The sequence below is a fragment of the Phocoena sinus genome, chromosome 1, assembly GCF_008692025.1.
Source record: "Phocoena sinus isolate mPhoSin1 chromosome 1, mPhoSin1.pri, whole genome shotgun sequence".
Taxonomy (NCBI): Eukaryota; Metazoa; Chordata; class Mammalia; order Artiodactyla; family Phocoenidae; genus Phocoena; species Phocoena sinus.
Genome location: NC_045763.1, coordinates 161,128,107 through 161,150,239, shown reverse-complemented (window position 1 = coordinate 161,150,239; position 22,133 = coordinate 161,128,107). Strand labels below are relative to the sequence as shown.

The window sequence follows — 22,133 nt, the reverse complement described above, 5'->3', positions numbered from 1 at the left end:
GTCTTTTTTTTTTTTTGGCCGTGTCATGCAGCATGTGGGATCTTAGTTCCCCGACTAGGGGTCAAATCCATGCCCCCTGAAGTGGAAGCCCAGAGTTTTAACCACTGGACTACCAGGGACGTCCCCCACATGTCTCTATATTAATGAATTAAATTAGTGTACATGTTTTCAGTTCTCTATGAGATTTTATACAAAAACTTCACTTTATGTGATGAAACTAATTGTTTAAGAAAAAACACAACAGACACTTCCACCGTGCTGGTAATGGTTATCAAGGCCAAGTTCCACTGAAGCCAGAGCTGAGCAATGCAGAAATGACAGGAAAATGAAAGCAGAGATACAAGAAAAAAGGGGAAAAATGGCAATGAGAGAACATACTGTTATATTCTACGATAAACACAGTGGTAGAAAGAGTGAAAAGCAGTAAGGAAATCTGTAAGGGGCAGAGTCACTCACAGGAAGAAATGATAGATTTGGGAGAGAAGGACTCACAGGATAGCACAGTGATGTGGAGAAAAGCAGGCTCACAAGCCTCAGTGGTTCCTGAGGGCAGGAAAAATATTATTCGTGAACATTATTTAGTTATTAAGAAATTATGTTCTGTATCCTATATTCACAAAAGTATACACAAATGTGGCAGCAGAGTCCCCAAATGCCAAGAACTTCATCTGATTCCTCACTTATCCTCAGCACCTGACACATGAAGAGATCCCTAATACAATTACATTGAGAGCATGAAATAAACAGTGTTTGGATTAAAAAGAAGTTTGTACTTATAAGCAAACCCACTATTACCTGGACATTTTACTTAGCTCAAAAACTTCATTCTTAGGGTACTAAGGAAGTAGTAAGCATAGTGATTTCCAGTTTTGAAATTTTAAAAACTTTTCCTGACACAGGCAGATTTTATTAAAGGTATATTTTTCAGAACAGAGAAGGAAGTATTCAGAAACAATCTGTTTAGCATTATCATAGGAAAGTAAACTAGTTTTGTTAGTCATATGTAGCTTTGGGGTTTTTTTAAACAGTGTAACTTAACAGACCAATAGATTTTTAGGAAAGGGGACCATCATGTATAAAAAGTAACTTCACAGGAAAGACAACTTTAAAATGTTCATACATATAATTTCCACCTCTAGCTAGGTGTTATCTACAGGAAAAACCGACATTACGAGTTTGAGGAAGGACTATTCCATTTAGTTGTAGTACAATGTTAATTTAACAGTAATTCTACACCACAAATGTCCTTTAAGGCAGGGAGACTCAACAGGAGTACTCTGGTCCTTCTTCACAGTTTATACTTAAAAAAGTAAAATTAGACCATACATAAGGTCAGCTTGATTCAACTTGAAAATAAGCAGTCAGATAGTGGTAACTTTTTGTTATTACAGCTAGATTTGAATATGGTTGTGACTTCTGCCTTGATAATTCCCTGTACCAGAGGTCTGATGAAAATAAAAAAGAGAAGGTCCAGTGTTATACTATTAGCTGTATTAAAAAAAATTTTTTTTACTATTCTTAAAAATTATGGTTTAAAAATATGTATATATATATATAAAACAGAAAACTGTCATTTAAACCATTTTTAGGTGTACTATTCAGTGGCGTTAATTACATTCATAATGTTCATAATGTTGTATAACCACCACCAAAACTACTTCTAAAAGTTTCATCACCCCAAACAGAAACTCTGTACTCATTAAGCACTACTAAATAATTTTAAGAAAAAATTAAGAAAAGTCAGTTTATGGAGGATTGACTATAAATGGCAATAAAAAGATCTAGTTAAACAAAAGAATGACTATTTTATCTAATTTTGTCAAGAAAAAAATTCAGAATAAAAATCATAGTTGATGGAGAATTGACTATAAATATCAATAAAGGAAGCTAGTCATATAACAGTAATCATCTTAGAAAGCTTCCACAGGGTTCCATTTTCATATGTATTCTGTTGTTTATTTTGTCTTTGTTACATTTCCATTTTCTACTTGATGGGTTTTTTTTTCCAGTGATAATGCAGAATTAGAAATGGACATAAATTAAATTAAAAGCTTATTTGGAAAATAATATAAGATGAAGAAGAAAAGTAATTAGCAACCTAATTCTCAGAGAAGTAAACAGAATTAGAGAGTTAGATAGTAACTCCATAAGGCTGATAACTGGTGGAGTCAGTATTTGAACTAAGGCTCTCCAGACTCTGCTCCTTCCACTATGTCAGGCTGCCTTCCTGAGGCGCTATAGTTTTGGTATGGCTTTATTTTTCCCCCCCGAACTTTAAAAAATTGTATTATCAAACAAAGGAGGATGGTCATCTTGATATTCTCTCCTGCCCCCTTTTTTGGATTTTGACTAGCTTAATTACTGTTTAGAGAAACTTTAAAACTTTGAATTATTTGTAGTATTTGACTTAGTCAAGCAGTAAGTATTAAGTTTGTTCAAACCTAGAGCTTATAAATCCATTCAGTATCTCCTACTCTTATTGTATTTTAAAATGTTTCCTTCATTCTATTATACTGTTTTAAAGAATTTTAAAATACTTAATAATAAGAAGAAACAGTGAGTATATATTTTATCTTCTAGATGTATGAGAAGAAAAATAAGATTTCGTTACAAGAATGTAACTAATCTTATTTTGTTAATAATTCCCAGGACTGCCAAATAAAAATCATAAGAATATGAAAAATGAGGTACATAATGCTTACTATACTAGAGGCATGCAATATAATTTTTGAGGTATAAACATCATGATTATACATAATGATTAAAAATTTATGTTAACTAAATTTCCCCCTCATGTTTGAGGCCAGGGAAAATTTATAAAAACAAGGCAATATTTAGCATATATGTGCTTTCAAATTTCATCTTTTTAATCGTATTTTATATTAAATCATATTTATATTAAATCTCAAATTTACCTCTGCAATCTCTATCCTTTTTGCAAGATCATCGAGAGAAAGACAGCTTTCATCAGAAGGCAGGTTCTCCTGTAGACTATAGGATTCTTCTTCAGGAGAAAGATCTTGAAGGAGATCAGGGTCTTCCTCTTGGTTATCTTCATATGAAAGGGAATCTTCAGTATCTTTTAAGCATTCTTCTAAAAGGCTGTTCAAATAGTCTTCTGTTTCCTTACTGACTTGTTCGTGTTTATCTCCCTGCTCCTCTGGGGCCATATACACTTCTGGAAGCACTGTTCTTAAATCAGATACTTGATTATTTTCACAAAGTACACTCTCAGAGCCCTCTGAGTCAGTCTGCCCCTGTGGTGATTTTCCATCACTGTCTGTAAGATCAGGTTGCTGCAGCTCATTTAATTCATTGTTCTCAAGTTGGTCTGTGGGCAACGCCTCAGAAGCATCCTCAAGTAGCAACTGGAGTTCCTTTCTTTGCGTCTGTGAGTATTTACCCTCAGAAATCAACGCAGGAGGTATATGGTCAGAGCCTGGTAAAATCAATGGCTCTATCACTGACTCGCTGGAAACCTTAGGGTCTTTAGCAATGCCCTCTATTTCGGCCACATCTTGGCTGGTCTCTGACTGAGTCAGCTGCAAGCGGCTGTCATCCTCACAAGCATTCCCTGAAGAGAGTAGCCCAGACCTGCTCCCTGCCGACTCCAAGGGCAGGGCGTGGAGCTCCAGTGTGGCTTCAGCGCGGCAGAGCGGCTCCTCCGTGTGGCCCTTCCCTGCAGTTACCGGAAGGCTCAGGGGATCTGCCTGCCTGTCCATCTGATTACACCAGGGACTGCTCTCGCAGGTCTCTCTTTTCTGTTGGCTTTCTTTTCCTGATTCCATGCCAAGACAAGTTTCACTCTCTGAAAATGAAGGAAAGCAAGCTGTTTTAAGATTCAAAACAACTTTGTACAGGAGGGAAGAGAAAGGACATGAATAAAATGTGGGACACAACGATATTCTAAACCTCTGAAATGGAAATTCTACCTGATGGATAATAGTGTCTTTAGGTAGAGGAAACATCCTAAACATTTAGTAAGTAATCCTTTAGATATGAAAATTAACAGATTATTCAAAAACATGTTAAAATATGAATATATAATTTAATCTTCATTATAATTGAAAAAGTCATTTTTTTCAAAGGTTTAGAAGATATTCTTCTGAGCTTTATTGGCTGTGTATATTTAAATGAATATTTTAAAGTGTAGAAAAATTATTTTCAGTGTATTTAAGACATGGTATATTAAATAAATATTTTTACATGATGAACCATAGTAATACATAATTTAAAGTGTAAGAAAAACAATACTGGTTCTGATCTATTAAGACTAAACTAAGGAACATAAGTCTGTTCTGTTCAAATTTATTTAAGCATAATATCCTTAATAATAACATCCTTAATTAATGTGTTGGAAAATTACTTTAACTTCTTAAAGGGAGGCAGTCAAAGGTAGTGGCATAAGTCTTGGTACCAGGCAGAAATGGGTTTGGAATTTTAATATTTCTTTCAATTTCTATTTTAAATAAAACAATTTAAAATACTTTTCTTCCACTTTAAAACTAAACCATTAAAAACTTTCACAAAATATATACTGAATGCATAAACTAGTAGATAAGAGAGAAGCTTGCCCATGATTGAGTTTTTGGTCGATTAAGCATTCCTAACTACCACAGGAGTTTTAACTTTTTCTTTTGTCATATATTGCTTAATTTATACAAATCATGGGCCAAAGGTTAAAATCAAGGGTGAAATATAGTGATGATTATATTCTACCTGGTTTTTCATTTATTGGTACTTTAATAATTACCAATTGGCAATGGCAGCACGTACCATACCAAAGAAAAGACAGAACTTAAATGCCATCTTCTGGTTTCAGAGAATCAGGGATGGAGTCTGGCCACCTCAACTCTGCACTGCTGAGCTTATTAGAGTTCGTATTACCTCCCCCAATGCCTTAACTTGAACATCAGATGAGGAGAGGACAAGGAAAAATAGGTCTCTTTTGGGGAGAGTACAGCATTCTTTGTCTTGTCTCACCCCAAGGAATCATTCAAAGTTTGGAAGACTGCAAAAAAAAAAACACATGGACATTTTAATTCCCATTAGGTTGTCTGCTTCACCACTGAGCTTGCTGGTCTGCCCCTCTGTTAAGATGCGGGACGTCAGAGCAAAGAGGGCCCCTGCCAGATGGAAAGGGGGCCAAGCTCTCCTCCACAAGTTCCCAGTACCCAAAGGTTCAGAAGGCGGCCCTCAAAACACATCCATAGAATTCAGAGAGTAAATAGCATAAACACAGGGCGGAGAGGGCCCCACATCAGACGAACGGGGTGTGCTGTCTCTAGCTGAGGGCCAGTTACCTAAAGGACCACAGATGTCTAGGAGAGCAACTTGGAAGTAAGCGCCTCCTCAGTTGGTCCTGCCGGAGCCACCACACGTCCCCATAGCCTGGATTCCGTCCTATGCACTAATCTAGCTAGCTTCACCAGAGAGCAGACCATGCTCCCAGCCCCTGCAGAGCTGGTGGACAGAGAAGAGCTTTGAATAAAATGAGATTTAAGTGTTATGGTAAAGTTTGGAATTGAAAAGGACTAAGTCATAAAGAATCAAAATGAGACTATTTAATAGCTATAAGTGACTGAAAAGTTAGAGAATCAGCTTGAGACGCCATTACATGAGTAGAAAGTGACATGGCTGACTACAGTTACTTAGACAAAATACAAGTCACTTTAAGTACCGTTTCTAATGAAGCAAGATACCACTTAAGTGGTGTGTAATAAAGACTACGCATAGGTACAATGCATTACTTATAAATACTGGCCTGAAAACAGTTGCTTCATTCCACTATTAGAAACAATATAAAATATGAAAAAAAGTAGTAATTTAAGATGCAAAGGGCAAGAGTTTCAGACTAGATCAGGTGAGTAGCTATAGTTTGTTTGACGCCATATAAAATCTAAGTGATATTTTTAATACATATTCAGTCTCCAAATCACACATAATATATGCTATTTTATAATTTGTTGTATCAAATCATGCTTTTGGGGAAAAACTTAAAACCTGTCCTTACAGGTAATGAAAAACAGTCTGCTGCCTTACCCTCCCATCTGTCTGATTCCTGCTCTCTAGGGGCAGCCAATTTTCAATTCCTTTAGCTGTTTCCTCTCATACTCTCCATTTCTAGATAAGACTTACATTGTTATTTATTGACTTTTCAGTTTTAGAGAACACCTACTGACTTCCTACTATGGAAGAGAGTTAGCTCTCATGGTTCCTTTCCCCAACAATGATGTTTTCTTTCTTCTCCTCTAGCTCCCATTACAATTCAACACAATTCTGGGGCAAATCAATATTCAAATGCTTATGTTACTATGGCTTTGTAAGTATTATTCACAACTGACCCACACTATGTACTCTGTCTTCCTTTCTCATTTATGCTTTGTTTTCCTTGGTGTTGATAACTGCCTCATTACTTCATTAAAAAAAAAACTTTACCTATGTGTCTTCAAACTCTGACAGATGTACAACTACGGCATATGTACCAACAGATAATCCATCAGTTTTAAAACATATCCTTCTTGAGTCCCTGACCTGGAACTCCTCTCCAGGGCTGCTACACAGGTATCATCCTGGAATTTCCTTTCCCAGTGATCCTAGGAATTCATTTTGGCTCTATTTTGGAAACCTTGTTTTCTCTGAATCCCAGGTCTTCCTCTTTGTTTATTCTCTCTTAGTAGAACATTTCCTAAGAAAAGGTACATGGAAGGTAAACTTTCTAAGGTTATTCACAACTGAAAGTCTTTACTTCTTCACCCCTGACTAAAACTTTGGTTGGGTAAAGTTTTCTAGGTTAGAAATCATGCTCTCTCGCAATTTTGAAGGCACTGCTGTGTTGTGTCTAGCTTCCAACAGGCCTCCGATTCGGTAGAAGGGGAATATAAAGGTCTAAATGCTTCTTGTACAGTCTTTTAGCCCAACTTTAAACCCTTAAATTTAGAGGTACCCTCTGTGCTTCCAATCCCCAAACCTTCCCAAGCAGAAATCAACCTTTTCCCTGTAGACACTTAGTTTCTGGCTTTCTCTGGTATGTTAAGCCAGGTGTCACCCATCTATCTGCTTTCCAGCTTCCAAAATTTTCTGGATGTCATATCTGCTGCTGGGTCCTTGCCAGTTCTGTCCTTCTGGCTTTCTGCCTTTAAGGATCCCCTTCAGATATTTTAATAGTGTTCCAAAAAAAAAGTGGAAGTAAATGTTTGATCCACTATGTTTAACCAAAAATATTTTCTGAATTTTCTACAAGTATGTATCATAGTACAAAACTTATTGTTAATGTTTCTGTTAATATTAACATGAATTTCTGTTAATTGGTTCTCCTGAACCCAAAGATCTAGTGAGGTAAGTTTACTAATCCCTATTGCATTGACTTAAGATGTACTAAAAAAAAAATTCTACCCTGATGAAATAAAAATGGAATAAAAGCTGAGTGTATGACAGATACTTAATAATACCAAATTAAAGAGGTAGTTCTAAAATGAGAAGTTAGACTTAAACCTAAGTTCTAACACATGCTCTACAAATGCACATACCTTTGCGTTACTCTCTCATCTCCCATTCCCCCATGAATTCTCTTTAGGGAAAAATCCCCTATACAATACATGATGTGAGACTAAAGCATTCATGAATTAACACATTTCTTATATTTTCTGAGTATCTCATTAATTATCATCAGGTAAAAACATCTGAGTGATATCAGGCTTGAAAAAGAAATTTTCAATGTTGATATCTATTTTAGCAGACGGAAAGAAATGTGCCTAAATTAAGTCTGAACTGTTGGTAATAGTATAAATTAGTACAACTTCTACAGAGGCTAATTCAAAACTACAAATGTACATACTCAGTCATCAGGGAAAAGCAAGGTAAAACCACAATGACATTCATATCCACTAAATGACTTAAAAAAAAAAGACATTCATATCCACTAAATGACTTAAAAAAAAAAAAGAGAACATTAAATGTCAGCAAGGATGTGGAACAACTGCAATTCTCATATACTGCTGGTGGGGTATAAAATAGGACAACAGTGTTGGAGAACTATTTGACAGTTTTTTAGAAAGCTAAACATGTACCTTCCCTATGACCCAATGACTCCACCCTAAGTTCTTTACCCAAAAGAAATAAAAACATGTATCTACAAAAAAACCTTCCTACCGTTTTATTCATGATATCTCCAACTTGGAAACAACCCAAATATCTATCAACAGGTGTATGGATAAATAAATTGTGGTACGGTCAAAAAGTGGAATACTACTCAGCAATGAAAGGAAATGAATTAATGATACATACAACAATATGGGAGGCTCTCAAAAAAAAAGGATGCTGAACAATTCTACTTATATTACATTCTAAAACAGGGAAAACCCATTGATAATAAGAGAAAGCACTGGGTTGCCTGGGACTGGAGGTGGGAGGGACTGAGTGTAAGAGGGCTGGGAGAAAGATTTTGGAGTGATGAATATGTTCCATATCTTGACTGAGGTAGTAGTTACATGAGTGTATACAGTTGTCAAATCTCATCAAATTATACACTTAAAATGGGTACATTTTATTGTATGGAAGTTGTACTTCAATAAAGTTGATTTAAAAATGGGAAGGGAATGATAAATAGAGAACTCAGGATAATGGTTACCTCAGGAATGGAGTGAAGCAGGTAATGGGATAGAGAGGAACACAAAGGTAGCTGTAACAGAACTGACAATTTAGTCCCTTGTTAGGTACAAGGTTCACAGGTCTTCATTTTTCTATCAATTGTTAAAATGTATGTACATTTCATATTATTTTTACATATAAAATATTACTTAATAAAAATGAATTAAAATATAAATTAATAAAAACACATGGGCTTCAGGGTCAGAAAAATAGGGTTTAGCTTTGTGTTCTAATTAGTTCTGTTCCGGAATAAGTCACTTACCTTCCTTGAGTTTCTTAAAATGATTTAGCCTACCTTAAATTGGTTGTTAGGAGGAAAAGATGAGATAATATACATAAAAGTATTTTGAAAATATAAAATACTACATAAATTACTTGAAGACTTTAATAATGATAGAATAATTAGAAAAGTAGCAATGAATAACACATAGAGAACATTAATGGAATACTAGTAGTAGGGGGTAGTGATAACATGAGGAGGAAGTGGTGGAGGAAGAGTAATGAGAGCAGTGAGCACATATTTTTCTTACCTTATGCCAGGTACTGTTTTAAACTTTAATGAAATTACTAATTTAATCCTCATAAGAATCCTATGAGTTAAGAACTATTAATGTCCACCTTTTGGAGCTGAGGAAAGGGAGGGACAGAGAAATTAGGCAACTTGCTTATGGTCACACAACTTTTTTTTTTTTTTGGCTGCACCGTGTAGCATGCAGGATCTTAGTTCCCCAACCAGGGATGGAACCCATGTGCCCTGCATTGGGAGCGTGAAGTCTTAACCACTGGACCACCAGGGAAGTCTCTTAGGGTCACACAACTTCAAGTGGTGGAGAGAGGATTCAAACCAGAAAAGTTTGGTGCCAGAAACAATGTCTTTAACCACCACACACACAAAAAAGCGAGTTACTTATTATATAAGGAGCTTAAGACCAAGATATGTAGAGAGAAAGAAAAGGGAAAGTCTACACTGTAGAACATGTAAGACATTAGAAATAAGGAATATGGGGTAAAACAAGGACAATATATTAAATACAAATCATTTAAAGTAATATTTTCATATTTCTTTCTCTCATATTCTTTCTTACATTTCTATGTATTTATTCATAGAATAACCAATCTGAGTAGGCTCATTATGAGACATTTGACATTTTTCCTTAAAAGATGTTATTTTATCAGACTTGGCAAGATTTCCTTCTCCAGAATTTAGTCCACACCCTCCCCATAAAATGGCTATTAATGAAATGTCTGCATTGTGCAAGTCTTTGAAAATCCACACAACTTACTTAGCAGAAGTATGCTGCAATTTAATTAGAAACCAGAAGACCCAGGTTCCAGTTGTGAATCAAAGCACCAAGCAAGTGACTTATACGTGGTATCTTAGTTTCCTGTCTGTGCCACCTATCTCACAGTAAAGGCCAAGCTAGAAGTAGTGCCAAGCTAGGGCTAGGGAGTGTCAGACTCAAACAATCAGCATGTAATAACAGCCTTCTTCCCAAAGTGCACAGCAAAGAGACACATTCACACCCAAACTAGGTGACTATTTTGTGACTTTTTCCCCTAAGATTTTTATGAAGCTCATTGTATTCTGATTTCCAAAATAAAAATGACTGGGAAAAAGAGACAGGAAGAACAGAGTATAGTAGGATTGACCTAAGGCAACCCAAATTTGCCTCATAAGAGAAGAGGGGATAAAATAAGATTTAGGGGGAAAAAAATGTAAAGAGAAAAAAGCAAGTGAAATTGCAGGCATCATCGTCGTCATCTTACCTCTTCAGGCACCTCAAGTCAAAAGACCTGATGCTGCCTGTTTACTATCAGGGCTCTCAGGGCCAGGAACATAAAGCCCAGGAATATAAATTAGTACTAAAATCATAAACAAGGAAAAATAAATGCCCTAAAACATATTTATTTATCTTTATTTTCTGAAGTTTTTATAATGAACATACATTACTACTGTAAGAAAAAAAAATTCTAGAAATCTTTAACTTTTGACATAAGACACAGTGCTATAAAATATACTATGAATGCTATAGAAATATATATGTACAAATTAAAGTATACCATATGTTAGTCAACAAAAAAAGGAAAAGAATAAATTACTATAGATAAACTATAAGGATACAGAGCTTATCTTGATAATATCTAGATTTACAGAAAAAATTTCTGATAAAGTTTGTACAAAATTGATTTTTTTAATAGAAAGGGATGTCTGAATACACTAAAACCAATTCTATTTCAGAGCTTATTTGTACAATCTTGTCATATTCTGTTAGACACATATTCTGTTAGACACATGAAATAATTTTGTTTTTACAAGAATTCAGATTTTATCATTCCTACTACTAGATATCTAAAAATAGAATTACACAATGTAAAAAAATCTTGCTTTGCTATTTGTGCAGGAGAGGTATATGCAAAAAAAACTCCTTCACAGCAACTCAGATTAACACTTGTAGAATATTTATTATAAGGGGCAGGCATATCTCTTATATCCCCCTGTAATTTAAAAACATACCCGGCTCTTTGGCTGTAGCTCCTCTTTCCTTTGGATCTTCAGATACTATTAACTGCGTAAAGCATTTCCTTCCCAGGGACTTCTGTACAGCTGCTATCTAAAAAGTTTTTTAAAAAGAAGAAGAAGAAAAATAAAACTTTGGAGGAAACTATTACATTAAATTAGAAAGCTGAAAATAATTTGAGAAAGGTCTCATTATTTTCTAAAACAGTCCATACAACAAACATGACACATTTTTCCTATAGACATTTTCAAAGAAAAGTTCTTACCTTATGTTTGGATAGAAGAGGACTGTAGAAAAAAAGAGAAAAAAAAGAATTAAAAAAAAATTACAGCAGCAATATGCTTCCAAACAAATGTCACTGAAAGGGCTGTAAAAAAAAAAAAAAATAGAGCTTCTCTGGATTCTAATATTAGCACAGAACATTTCCACTGCTGAAACATTACCACTGGTTCACATAGTTCAAAGTGCAGCTATCTCATGTGTTAATCTCCTTAGATGGCCAATAACTAATGAAAACCTCCATAGAAGCTATAAATACTGAGATTCGGGGGGAAAAGTGTCAACCTTTTGCTAATAATGTATTTCAAGAGCATTTCACAGATATTATTAAAATTTTAGTTTATGTCATTATAGTCTAAAATTATGGTGGAAGATAATTTTATATGCATTATCCATAGAAAAGGATAACAAAAGTAATCTTTAAATATTATACTTTAGGAAATACCCAAGATAAAAGAATGCATATATTCACCACAAAGCATACACAAAAATGTTCACAGCCATTTTATTCAAAAACTGGAAACAAACCAAATGTCTATTAACAATATAATGGATAAATAAATTGCTGCATAGTCATATAATGAATACACACAGCAGTAAAGCAGAACAAGTTACCATAACATGTAACAATATGTAACACCAACATAACCATGGGCAAAAGAAGCTAGATAAAAAAATCTACTGTGCAACACACTGTTATAGAACTCAGACAGTAGTTACTTTGGGAGATGGGTACTGACTTTGTACAGAAATTAGGGAGATTTCTGAGGGGCTGGACTGTCCTATATCTTGGTCAGACTGGTAGTTACACTATGTTATCTGTACATGTACAAATTCATCAAGCTGGGTACTTTAATGTATGTATAACTCAAAAATATTTTTTATATTAAAAATTTTAGGAGTATAATTTTGGGAAATTATCAAATTTAAAGCATAAAAATTTGGGGTTTTATTTACTATACTATCCACTGTTCATTAGCCAGAAATTCTCTAGTGATCTGAAGCAATGTGACTAGCTTTTAAATTGTGTGTTGGCAAGTTACCTTATATTTAAAAAGAGAAAAAAGAAAAGAAAAAAAAAGTCATGCTCATATTAGGTTAAAAAAATTTGTTTTTAAATAATTAAAACGTTTGTAACACATTAAAAAATTATTAGTTCCATGGGAAGGGCAGAAAAAGTGTCTATATTGAAATTGTGAAAGTAAGAAAACAATCTCCACAGTACGGAGGTTCCTTAAAAAACTGCAAATAGAACTACCATATGACCCAGCAATCCCACTACTGGGCATATACCCTGAGAAAACCATAATTCAAAAAGAGTCATGTACCAAAATGTTCATTGCAGCTCTATTTACAATAGCCTGGAGATGGAAACAACCTAAGTGTCCATCATTGGATGAATGGATAAAGAAGATGTGGCACATATATACAATGGAATATTACTCAGCCATAAAAAGAAATGAAATTGAGCTATTTGTAATGAGGTGGATAGACCTAGAGTCTGTCATACAGAGTGAAGTAAGTCAGAAAGAGAAAGACAGATACTGTATGCTAACACATATATATGGAATTTAAGGGAAAAAAATGTCATGAAGAACCTAGGGGTAAGACAGGAATAATGACACAGACCTACTAGAGAATGGACTTGAGGATATGGGGAGGGGGAAGGATAAGCTGTGACAAAGCGAGAGAGAGGCATGAACATATATACACTAGCAAACGTAAGGTAGATAGCTAGTGGGAAGCAGCCGCATAGCACAGGGAGATCAGCTCGGTGCTTTGTGACCGCCTGGAGGGGTGGGATAGGGAGGGCGGGAGGGAGGGAGACACAAGAGGGAAGAGATATGGGAACATATGTATATGTATAACTGATTTATTTTGTTATAAAGCAGAAACTAACCATTGTAAAGCAATTATACTCCAATAAAGATGTAAAAAAAAAGAAAGAAAAGAAAAAAAAGAAAACAATCTCCTTTATCTATTTTAAAAGATTCCGTTGTTTAAAACCTCTACAAAGTCAAAAGTTAACTTATTTAACTCACTAAGAATTAGGTTATAATGCAAAATCCATACAAATACTGTTTCAAAGGTTCAAATTGACTAACACAAGAAAATTGTACATCCCAGAAATCTGCACTTGTTTAATCACTATAATGTCCCCTCACCTTTAAAATTCTGAGTCTTCAAATAATGAATTAAAAAATATATTTAAGTTTTTTTTTTTTTTTTTTTTTTTAAATTTTATTTATTTATTATTATTATTTTGGCTGCCGTTGGGTCTTTGTTGCTGCGCGTGGGCTTTCTCTAGTTGCAGCAAGCAGGGGCTACTCTTTGTTGCGGTGCTCAGGCTTCTCATTGTGGTAGCTTTATCTTGTTGTGGAGCATGGGCTCTAGACGCGTGGGCTTCATTAGTTGCAGCACGCAGGCTCAGTAGTCGTGGCTCACGGGCTCTAGAGCACAGGCTTAGTAGTTGTGGCGCACAGGGCTTAGTTGCTCCGTGGCATGTGGGATCTTCCCAGACCGGGGCTGGAACCCGTGTCCCCTGCATTGGCAGGCGGACTCTCAACCACTGTGCCACCAGGGAAGCCCTATATTTAAGTTTTTATTATTGCTATATTCAGTTTTAAAAATCCAACTCTTTGATATAAATCAAACAATTTACAATTATCTGGTAAATGGAGTTTTCCTTCTACAGTATTCTGGTTAAATACCATAGTGCATTCGCTTTCCAGTATTAGACTACTCTTAAAAATGTGTTTTTACTATAACAGTATAGTAAAAACATAGAAACACTGACAAACATACAAACATTGAAAAACAATTATAATAAAAAATCCTAACACAAATTTTTCCATCTGAATCGCCTAATCTCTTAACCAAAAAGTAATCAAAATTAGAAGTTACATTTAAAAATTTCTAATTAGAAGGTGCTTTGAATTTTGTAAAGTAGACCTTTCGCTGAGTTTAGTGTAAGAAACAGATAAAAGCTGAGAAAGGAACCTAATCATTTTATCAATTTTAATTTCTCCAGTTGAAAGCATTAACAAAACAAAGAAAATGAATCTTGTATTTCAAGTATTCAATGCTACAGTGCTTCTTCAATATTCTATTCAAACTCATTGTAAACAAATACTGAAGTACTTACTCTTGATGTGTTGTGCAAAATTTAGCAAGCCGTTCAAAATCCTCACCATTAAATCCTTTTTCTGAGTTCCTCAAAGATGTAACTGTATGTGGTTGTACAGTTTTCCATTTTGTTTCTAAATTTAAAATATTTGTTAGTCACTGGCTGTTACAAAACATGTTTAGGAGGGAAAAAATAGATAACTGGCACCACTGATAAACATCATCATGCAAAAGTATCTTCTCAACCCCAAAGTTAACACAGAAATAGCTAAGTGATTACTTTTCATTCTAAGTAAATATTATCCCAGAGACTAAATTAGCCAATAGGGCATACAAAGGGATCAGAAGAAATGCAAACAGTTGCAAGTGTTCTTTTCTTGGCACTGATATGAAGAACAAAATACAAAGAGAAAAATTTTCTTACAGTGACATAAACTTGTGCTAAAAATGCTACTTTCTTTGCAACATTAACTTGACTAGAAACGTCTATTTCCTAAAACTAGGTCAAATATGTTAACTTTCTAGAGAGCAACTTGTTAGATTATTGATAATTCCACATTCTGTCAGTCTGTACTCACCCCACTGTTCTTGAATGGCAGAAAGATTTGCGAGCAATTGCTCATGATACAGTCGTTCGAGCTGAATGAATTTCATTGCTTTCTCATCTGAATAGAAAATTTGAGGAAAATAGAAATCCAGCCTAAAGAATAATGTCCTATATCAGTTGATAAATTTGAAGCTTACCAAAAAATGAGAGGACTCTAAATACTTTTAAATTTAAACAAAACTTAAGTAAGGTTTCTTGGTTTTGAAGTAGGTAAATTTTAATGTAGCATATCATGCAGTAGCTACCTGGGTTCTATTCTATCAGCAAACAGTAGAAATAAAAAGAAGGTTTTAACGTTCAAGGAATGGCTGCTTGCTAATAATATCTCTAGGAGAGTCAATTAAATATAATTTAATTAGAAATAGGACCCATGTGGAATCCTGTATCTAAGTGTTCCCCCCCGCCTTTTTTTCTCTCCTTAAATTACCTTCTGTCAAGCAACTGTGTTACCCTCTAGTCAAATGTTTGTTTCTGATTTCAACTGCCTGTGATCCTTTACTTATTTTTCACCGAACACTTAAAAAAAATTAACTTGCCACAGTGATTTTCATAATTATGTGCTTCTACTTTTTTTGGTAGATTTTCTTATAAACTGCTGTCTTCTCCATCTGTATCACACATTTAGCATCACATGAGGTCATAATAAATTGTGCAACTGTCTACCTTCCTTTGGGCCATGTTCTAAATGTTGACCCAGAAAGAAGGAAGAGAAAAAACTCACTGTTTTAGCTTTTTGTCCTTCCCATGATCACTCAGAGGTTTAATTCTCTCTCTCATTTGTAGTCTTAAAGATATGCCAGGAATCATAAAATAGGTCAGGGAGAAGCAGAGACAATTCCATTTTCCTCTGTGCATGGCTTAAAAGTATATCAATGTTTCTCAAACTTTACTGAACATAAAAAGTATTTGAAAATCTTGCTAAAATAGAGATTCATGGGTCTGATCCCCAGAAGCTCTGATTCTAAGGCCCATGAATTTTCGTTTCTGAGAAGCTCCCAGGGATGCTGATGCTGATCTGAACTGCACTACATCATACTCATTATTTGGGTAGCTCTAGCTTCCCTTCCATAAGAATTTGATTTCCTACATACTTAGAAATGAACTGCCACTGTCTGAAGTTTCATTTCGTAGTTTACTGGATAGGGTTCAGGATGATAACGGCTTATCCCTCAATCTGTGGTGAAAGTCAATAAGGTTAGGAGGAAAAAGAAATCACACAAATAGGGAAATAGAGATACTTAGGATACATTCTTTCTAGAGAATATATTGGGCCATCTTTCAAAAACAATTTCAAATGAGGAAAATTTAAAAGCTAAGGGAATAAATCTTTCCTATACAAAAGTTAACATGCAGTCTCCTTTGAGAACATTTATTCTGTTTACTACTAGTGAAGAACTCAATCTTCCATTTACTGATATATAGCTATAATAAGACAGTTATGAGATTTACTATGTATAATACACTTGACAGACCCTAACATATGAATATTACTTGACTTGTACTTCTGTTTAATTCAAAAGAAAAAAAATTCAATGGGTTGTTTTTTTTGTTTGTTTGTTTTTTTGTAACATGCTTTCCCCCCTCTCCCCAACACACAAATATTTAGATTTTGGTAAAATTAGGGCTTGTTCATGGGAGGTCAAATTTGGGTGCTTCTAGAGAATTTTCTGGAGTGACAAATTCCCTACATCTTGTTTTCTGAGATGGTTACACTGGCGCATACAACAATTAAAACCCAGTGAAAACAACAGATTATACATTTCATTGTACGTAAATCTCAGTTTTTTTAAATGGGCAGTTCTCTAAGAAATCTGTGAATTTCTTCTTGTAATTAAGAAAAGGATACAGTCCTCCTCCTGGAAATAGGACTCTGCTATCTGTTAAAAACAAATAAAAAACAGAGGAAATTAAATTAACATTTGGATGAAAAGTCAAATTTAGAAGAAACCAAGACCTTGAAATTCTCAAAGTCTTTTATATTGAACTAAGAAAACTCTTATTTAACTACATTCGCCAGTTCAGAAAAAATCAGACTGTAGGCACAGGACACATTTCTGAAGTCACTTATCTCAAGAAAAGCAAACATAGACATTCTTTGGTCCATATACAATCTCATTCTTCCTACTCTATTTCAAGTCAAAGCAAACATCACTGATTCATTAGATTTACAAGTAAGAACTCTAAACAATGAAGGAAATGCTACTGAGGCTTATAAAAGTACATTATGAGTGAAAGGATGACTTTATCGTAAATTAAAAAGTTGAAATATGTCATGTCACATGAAATCTTAAAACCTATTCATTTCATTTCTGTTTCACGAACTACCTCATGGGACACTGATTTTTCATTCTTTTTTGATATTTCAGAAAAGGACAGATCAAGTGCTAATAGTTGAGCAATGATCTTTGGAATATATACAAAGTGCTGCACAGTATAAAGGGCACTGGATGGGAGGGTGGGGTCCAGAGACTCATGATCTGGACCCAGTTGAGGCTTATCACTTAGCAGATTCATTCTAGGGCACCTCTAAATTTAAAAATTCTTTGATTCTAAAAACTTTGGGATCTTTTATTTAGAGCTTCATTTAGATATGCCATTTATAAATAGAATAGTAAAACCGGAAGTATTCACTGAGAAATATTTTCATAAATTGACTACTGTCATATTTAAAATATTTCATTAAGTACTTTACACTTTCAAACAGTTTCCACTGATTTTTAGTAAGTCTCTAGTGAAAAAGGTATTCCATTTATAGATCACTATCTCCATTTTCCAGGTAGCTGCCAAGGCAAAGAGCAATAAAGCACTTGTCAAACCTATAAGCTAGCAATAAAAAGGAACGGTCTTTCCCAAATCCCACAGTGGAAAAAGGATAGTTTTAAAGGAAATATTTGCCTAGCTTAAAATTTATTCTATATATCTAACATTCTTCCAGGAGCAACATACAATATCGATGGACTCAATCACCTCTTTATAAACTGTTAATCAATTAGCTTTCAGATTTCTGTGCCAGTTCTAGTACCATAAGTGCAACCAAAAAGACAGGGTCATGGGACTTCCCTGGTGGCGCAGTGGTTAAGAGTCTGCCTGCCAATGCAGGGGACACAAGTTTGAGCCCTGGTCTGGGAAGATCCCACATGCAACTAAGCCCCGTACAGAAAAAAAAAAAAAAAAAAAAATATATATATATATATATATAAAATTGTCCCCTAATTAACTCTTCCCATCCATACTTCCTTATTTCTGTTAGTGGTACTACCATTCCTTTCAACTGGATATCGTAGCCTTATGCCTGAATTATAAATTTCTTCTTTTAGCTCTTTTTTTTTTTTTTTTTTTTTGCCGTACGTGGGCCTCTCACCGCTGTGGCCTCTCCCGTTGTGGAGCACAGGCCCCGGACGCGCAGGCTCAGCGGCCATGGCTCACGGGCGCAGCTGCTCCGCGGCATGTGGGATCTTCCCAGACCGGGGCACGAACCCGTGTTGCCTGCATCGGCAGGCAGACTCTCAACCACTGCGCCACCAGGGAAGCCCTAGCTCTTATTTTATCAAGATTACACATGTATATAGTTTAAGGAGTCAAATAGTTCTATGAGGTGTGTTAAAAAAGGCCCTACCCTTCTTGCCCTATTCTCCTTTCTTCAGGAGCAAGCACATACTTAGATTTCTCTTATCTGTTTAAAAATATATTTTTTGCTGTATCTCTAAACATTATGCTTATATTTGCTATTTCTTGATTTTTTTCAGTTTTACAAAATGAGGATTGGGTCTTTTGCTCCTCCCCATCCAAACCCTACAAACATATACGACACACACTTTCTCTCACATATTCACCTATCCCATGTTATTATATTGTAGTAATAGGTAGATAAACATTGAATGTTTACCTTATTATGAGTTAAGCCAAGTAGTAAACTCATTATTTTTCCTTTCCTGAAAACTTTTTGTTTTCCCTGGAGTTTCTTTTTTTCCCTTTTTTTTAAAAAAAAAGTTTTCCATGCACTTATCACTTATACAACTCTAAATAGTCCACCAGGAGTCTAAATCTTCCCTCAATACATTCAGATACCGCAAATATTCAGAAATAGGAAAACGATATAAAAGTTCCTCCCCAGACCCTTCTGATCTGCTCAAATAGAAGTGGTTACTCTCTCCTTTTTGGTACAAAGCTGTCATCTTAGAATCTCCCTTCACCTAGAGATTCCCTTCACCTCTCTCCTGGTAGCATCCCCAGTTTCCTATATCTCAATCTTCCTGTTCCTTGGTTTACTCCCTTGTTTTGATGGAGTACATCATCTAGCGGCTTCCTGAGAAAGGATGGAAAGGAAGTACCACAGACCCTGATGTAGGAACATTCTTGGTATATCTGACAAACTGCTAGGAGGCCAGTGTACCTGGAAAGGAGTGAACAAGAAGGAGAGTTTTAGGAATTAAGGCCTAAGAGGTAACATGGCCAAATCATGTAGGATCTCGTAGGCCATGGTAAGGATTTTGGTTTTTACTCTGAATGCGAAGAGAAGTCAGTGGATGGCTTTGAGCAGAGAAGTAACATGATCTGACGTAACATTTTATCTGAATCACAATGACTGCTGTGTAGAGAGAAAAAAACCTAAATGGAAGTAAAGGTAAAGCAAGGAGGTTTCTACAACTAGTTTACTGCAAGAATCCAAGTGAGATTTGATAATATCTTGCACTGAGATGGTGGCAATGCAGAAGGTAAGAAGAGGTGAGAATCTGGATATATTTTGAAATAGAGTGGCAGGACTTGCTGACTGGATTTGGACGTGGGGTAAAGTGAAGGATGACTTCAAAGTATTTGGTCTCAGCAACTGGAGGGATGGAGTTGCCATTTAACAAAAGGGGGAAGACTAGGAAAGCAAAAGATTTTGGAGAAAAAAAATCAAAGTTTGATTTTGGGCATCTTAAGTTTGAAATGCCCATGAGATGCCTCAGGAAGCTGGATGTTTAAGTCTGTAGTTCAGAATTGAATCCTGAAGCCCTTCAATGTTTAAGAATTCGTAAAACTTGGAGGACTCAACAAATGAGCCAGAGAAGCTATGTCCAGTGAGGTAAGATATAAAAGCCAAAAGTGAGGGGTCCTAAAAGGCAAAAAAAGAAAATGCTGTAAAATAGAGTATGTGGTCAACTTGTCAGAGATTCTGATACTTCCAGTAAGATGAAAACTGAGGACTGACCACTAGATTTGCATGGGCACGCAACATGGAGGTCACACCTGGCCTTTACAATGCAACTTTGATGGAGTAGTTGGCACAAAGGCCAGATTGGAGTGAGTTCAAAAGAGAACTGAGGGGCTTCCCTGGTGGCACAGTGGTTGAGAGTCCGCCTGCTGATGCAGGGGACACAGGTTCATGCCCCGGTCTGGGAGGATCCTACATGCCACAGAGCATCTAGGCCCGTGAGCCATGGCCGCTGAGCCTGCGCTCCGCAACGGGAGAGGCCACAACAGTGAGAGGCCCGTGTATCACAAAAAAAAAAAAAAAAAAAAAAGAACTGAGTATGGAATGTTACCTAGGTAGAATTCTTGGCCAATGTATTTTAACCTGAATCAAATCATGAAGAAATAATCAGGCAGATCCTAATCATGGGACATTTTACAAGAATTCTTGAGTCTTCAGAAGTGTCAATGTTATAAAAGTATAAACAAACAAGCAAATAAACAAAACAAAACAAAAGGCAGGGAATTGTTCTGGATTACCAAAGACTAAAGAATCTTCCCACTGTGTGCTCCTTCACTGGATCCTGGATCTGGGGAAAACTATTTATAAAGAATATTTGTGGAATAACTTGAGGGAAACAAATATAGGCTGTATGTTAAATAATATTAAACCAATGTCTCATTTCTTGGGGTTGATAATGGCATTGTAGGTTATGTAGGAGAGTATCATTGTTCTTGGGGAATTTATGCACAAGTATTGATATTTAAGGGTGAAGTGATATAATGCCTGAAAATTACTTTAAAATGTGTCAGTGGAAAATATGTGCGTGGAGAGGGGTTGGGGGGTAGGAGGAAAACGAAAATCTGGCAAAATGTCAACAACTGTCAATCCAAGTGAAAGGCACAGTATGAGAGTGGGAATTACTAAATAATGAAAAGAAGAAAAACTCACTCCACTTCTCCCTGATTTGTGTCTCCCTTGGGAGGTGACAGGATATTTTATATTCTTGGGCTGAGGAAGGCAGCCATCAGCTGACTCCTGTTGCCCTGATGTCTCAGCTTACTGCAGGCTTCAGCATCTCTTTCCAACAAGCAATGTTTGAAGTAGTGACAGAGAAATATAGTTATAATGCTTAATATTTATTTAGCTTTTATGTTAAGTGTACCAAGTACTATGTTAAGTACTTTTACTGCATTATTTCACTGAGTCCTCTACAACTTTACAGGAAAAGAAACTAAAAGCTACTTTGCTTGTTAGTGGTAGAGACAAAGCTCATACTTTAAAACCATCACTACAGGGACTTCCCTGGTGGTTCAGTGGGTAGGGCTCTGCATTCCCAATGCAGTGGGCCCCGGTTCGATCCCTGGTTGGGGAACTAGATCCCGCATGCATGCCGCAACGAAGATCCCGCATGCCACAACTAAGACCCAGCGCAGCCTAAGTAAATATATTTTTTTTAATTAAATAAATTTTTAAAAAGTGGCATTAAAAAAAAAAAAAACTCACTATACTTTCTAAGCTCCTTTGCCAGGAGAGGACAGATTGCTGAGATATATAAGAAGCATAACATACGGGACCCAGCAAACTGACATGTTTCTGGGGGATGAAGGTAGAATTTTACTTTGAGACATAAAAAAAATAATCTTCATCTGATCAAGACTGTTATTGTCTTCCTGCCTAAAAATGTGATTTTCTACTAGATCTGCTTCAGCTGTAGGATCACCTGCCTGTAGAAAAGAGAATTCTTCTTACCTTTAATGTAATAGCCCAGTGACAT

The 22,133-nt window shown here is 35.7% G+C and overlaps 1 protein-coding gene across 4 annotated transcripts in view; it reads right to left on the bottom strand.

The window, feature by feature from the left end:
* Positions 1-22,133, bottom strand: part of CNST (consortin, connexin sorting protein) — a 118,709-nt gene that overhangs the window by 26,415 nt on the left and 70,161 nt on the right. For all 4 annotated transcript variants that reach the window (XM_032638455.1, XM_032638469.1, XM_032638464.1 and 1 more), the window contains 6 exons: positions 17,027-17,057; positions 15,152-15,238; positions 14,593-14,707; positions 11,434-11,455; positions 11,165-11,261; positions 2,916-3,808 (listed from right to left, as the gene is read on the bottom strand). In XM_032638455.1, coding sequence (XP_032494346.1) covers positions 2,916-3,808; positions 11,165-11,261; positions 11,434-11,455; positions 14,593-14,707; positions 15,152-15,238; positions 17,027-17,057 — 1,245 coding nt within the window. The remainder of the gene's footprint in view (positions 1-2,915; positions 3,809-11,164; positions 11,262-11,433; positions 11,456-14,592; positions 14,708-15,151; positions 15,239-17,026; positions 17,058-22,133) is intronic.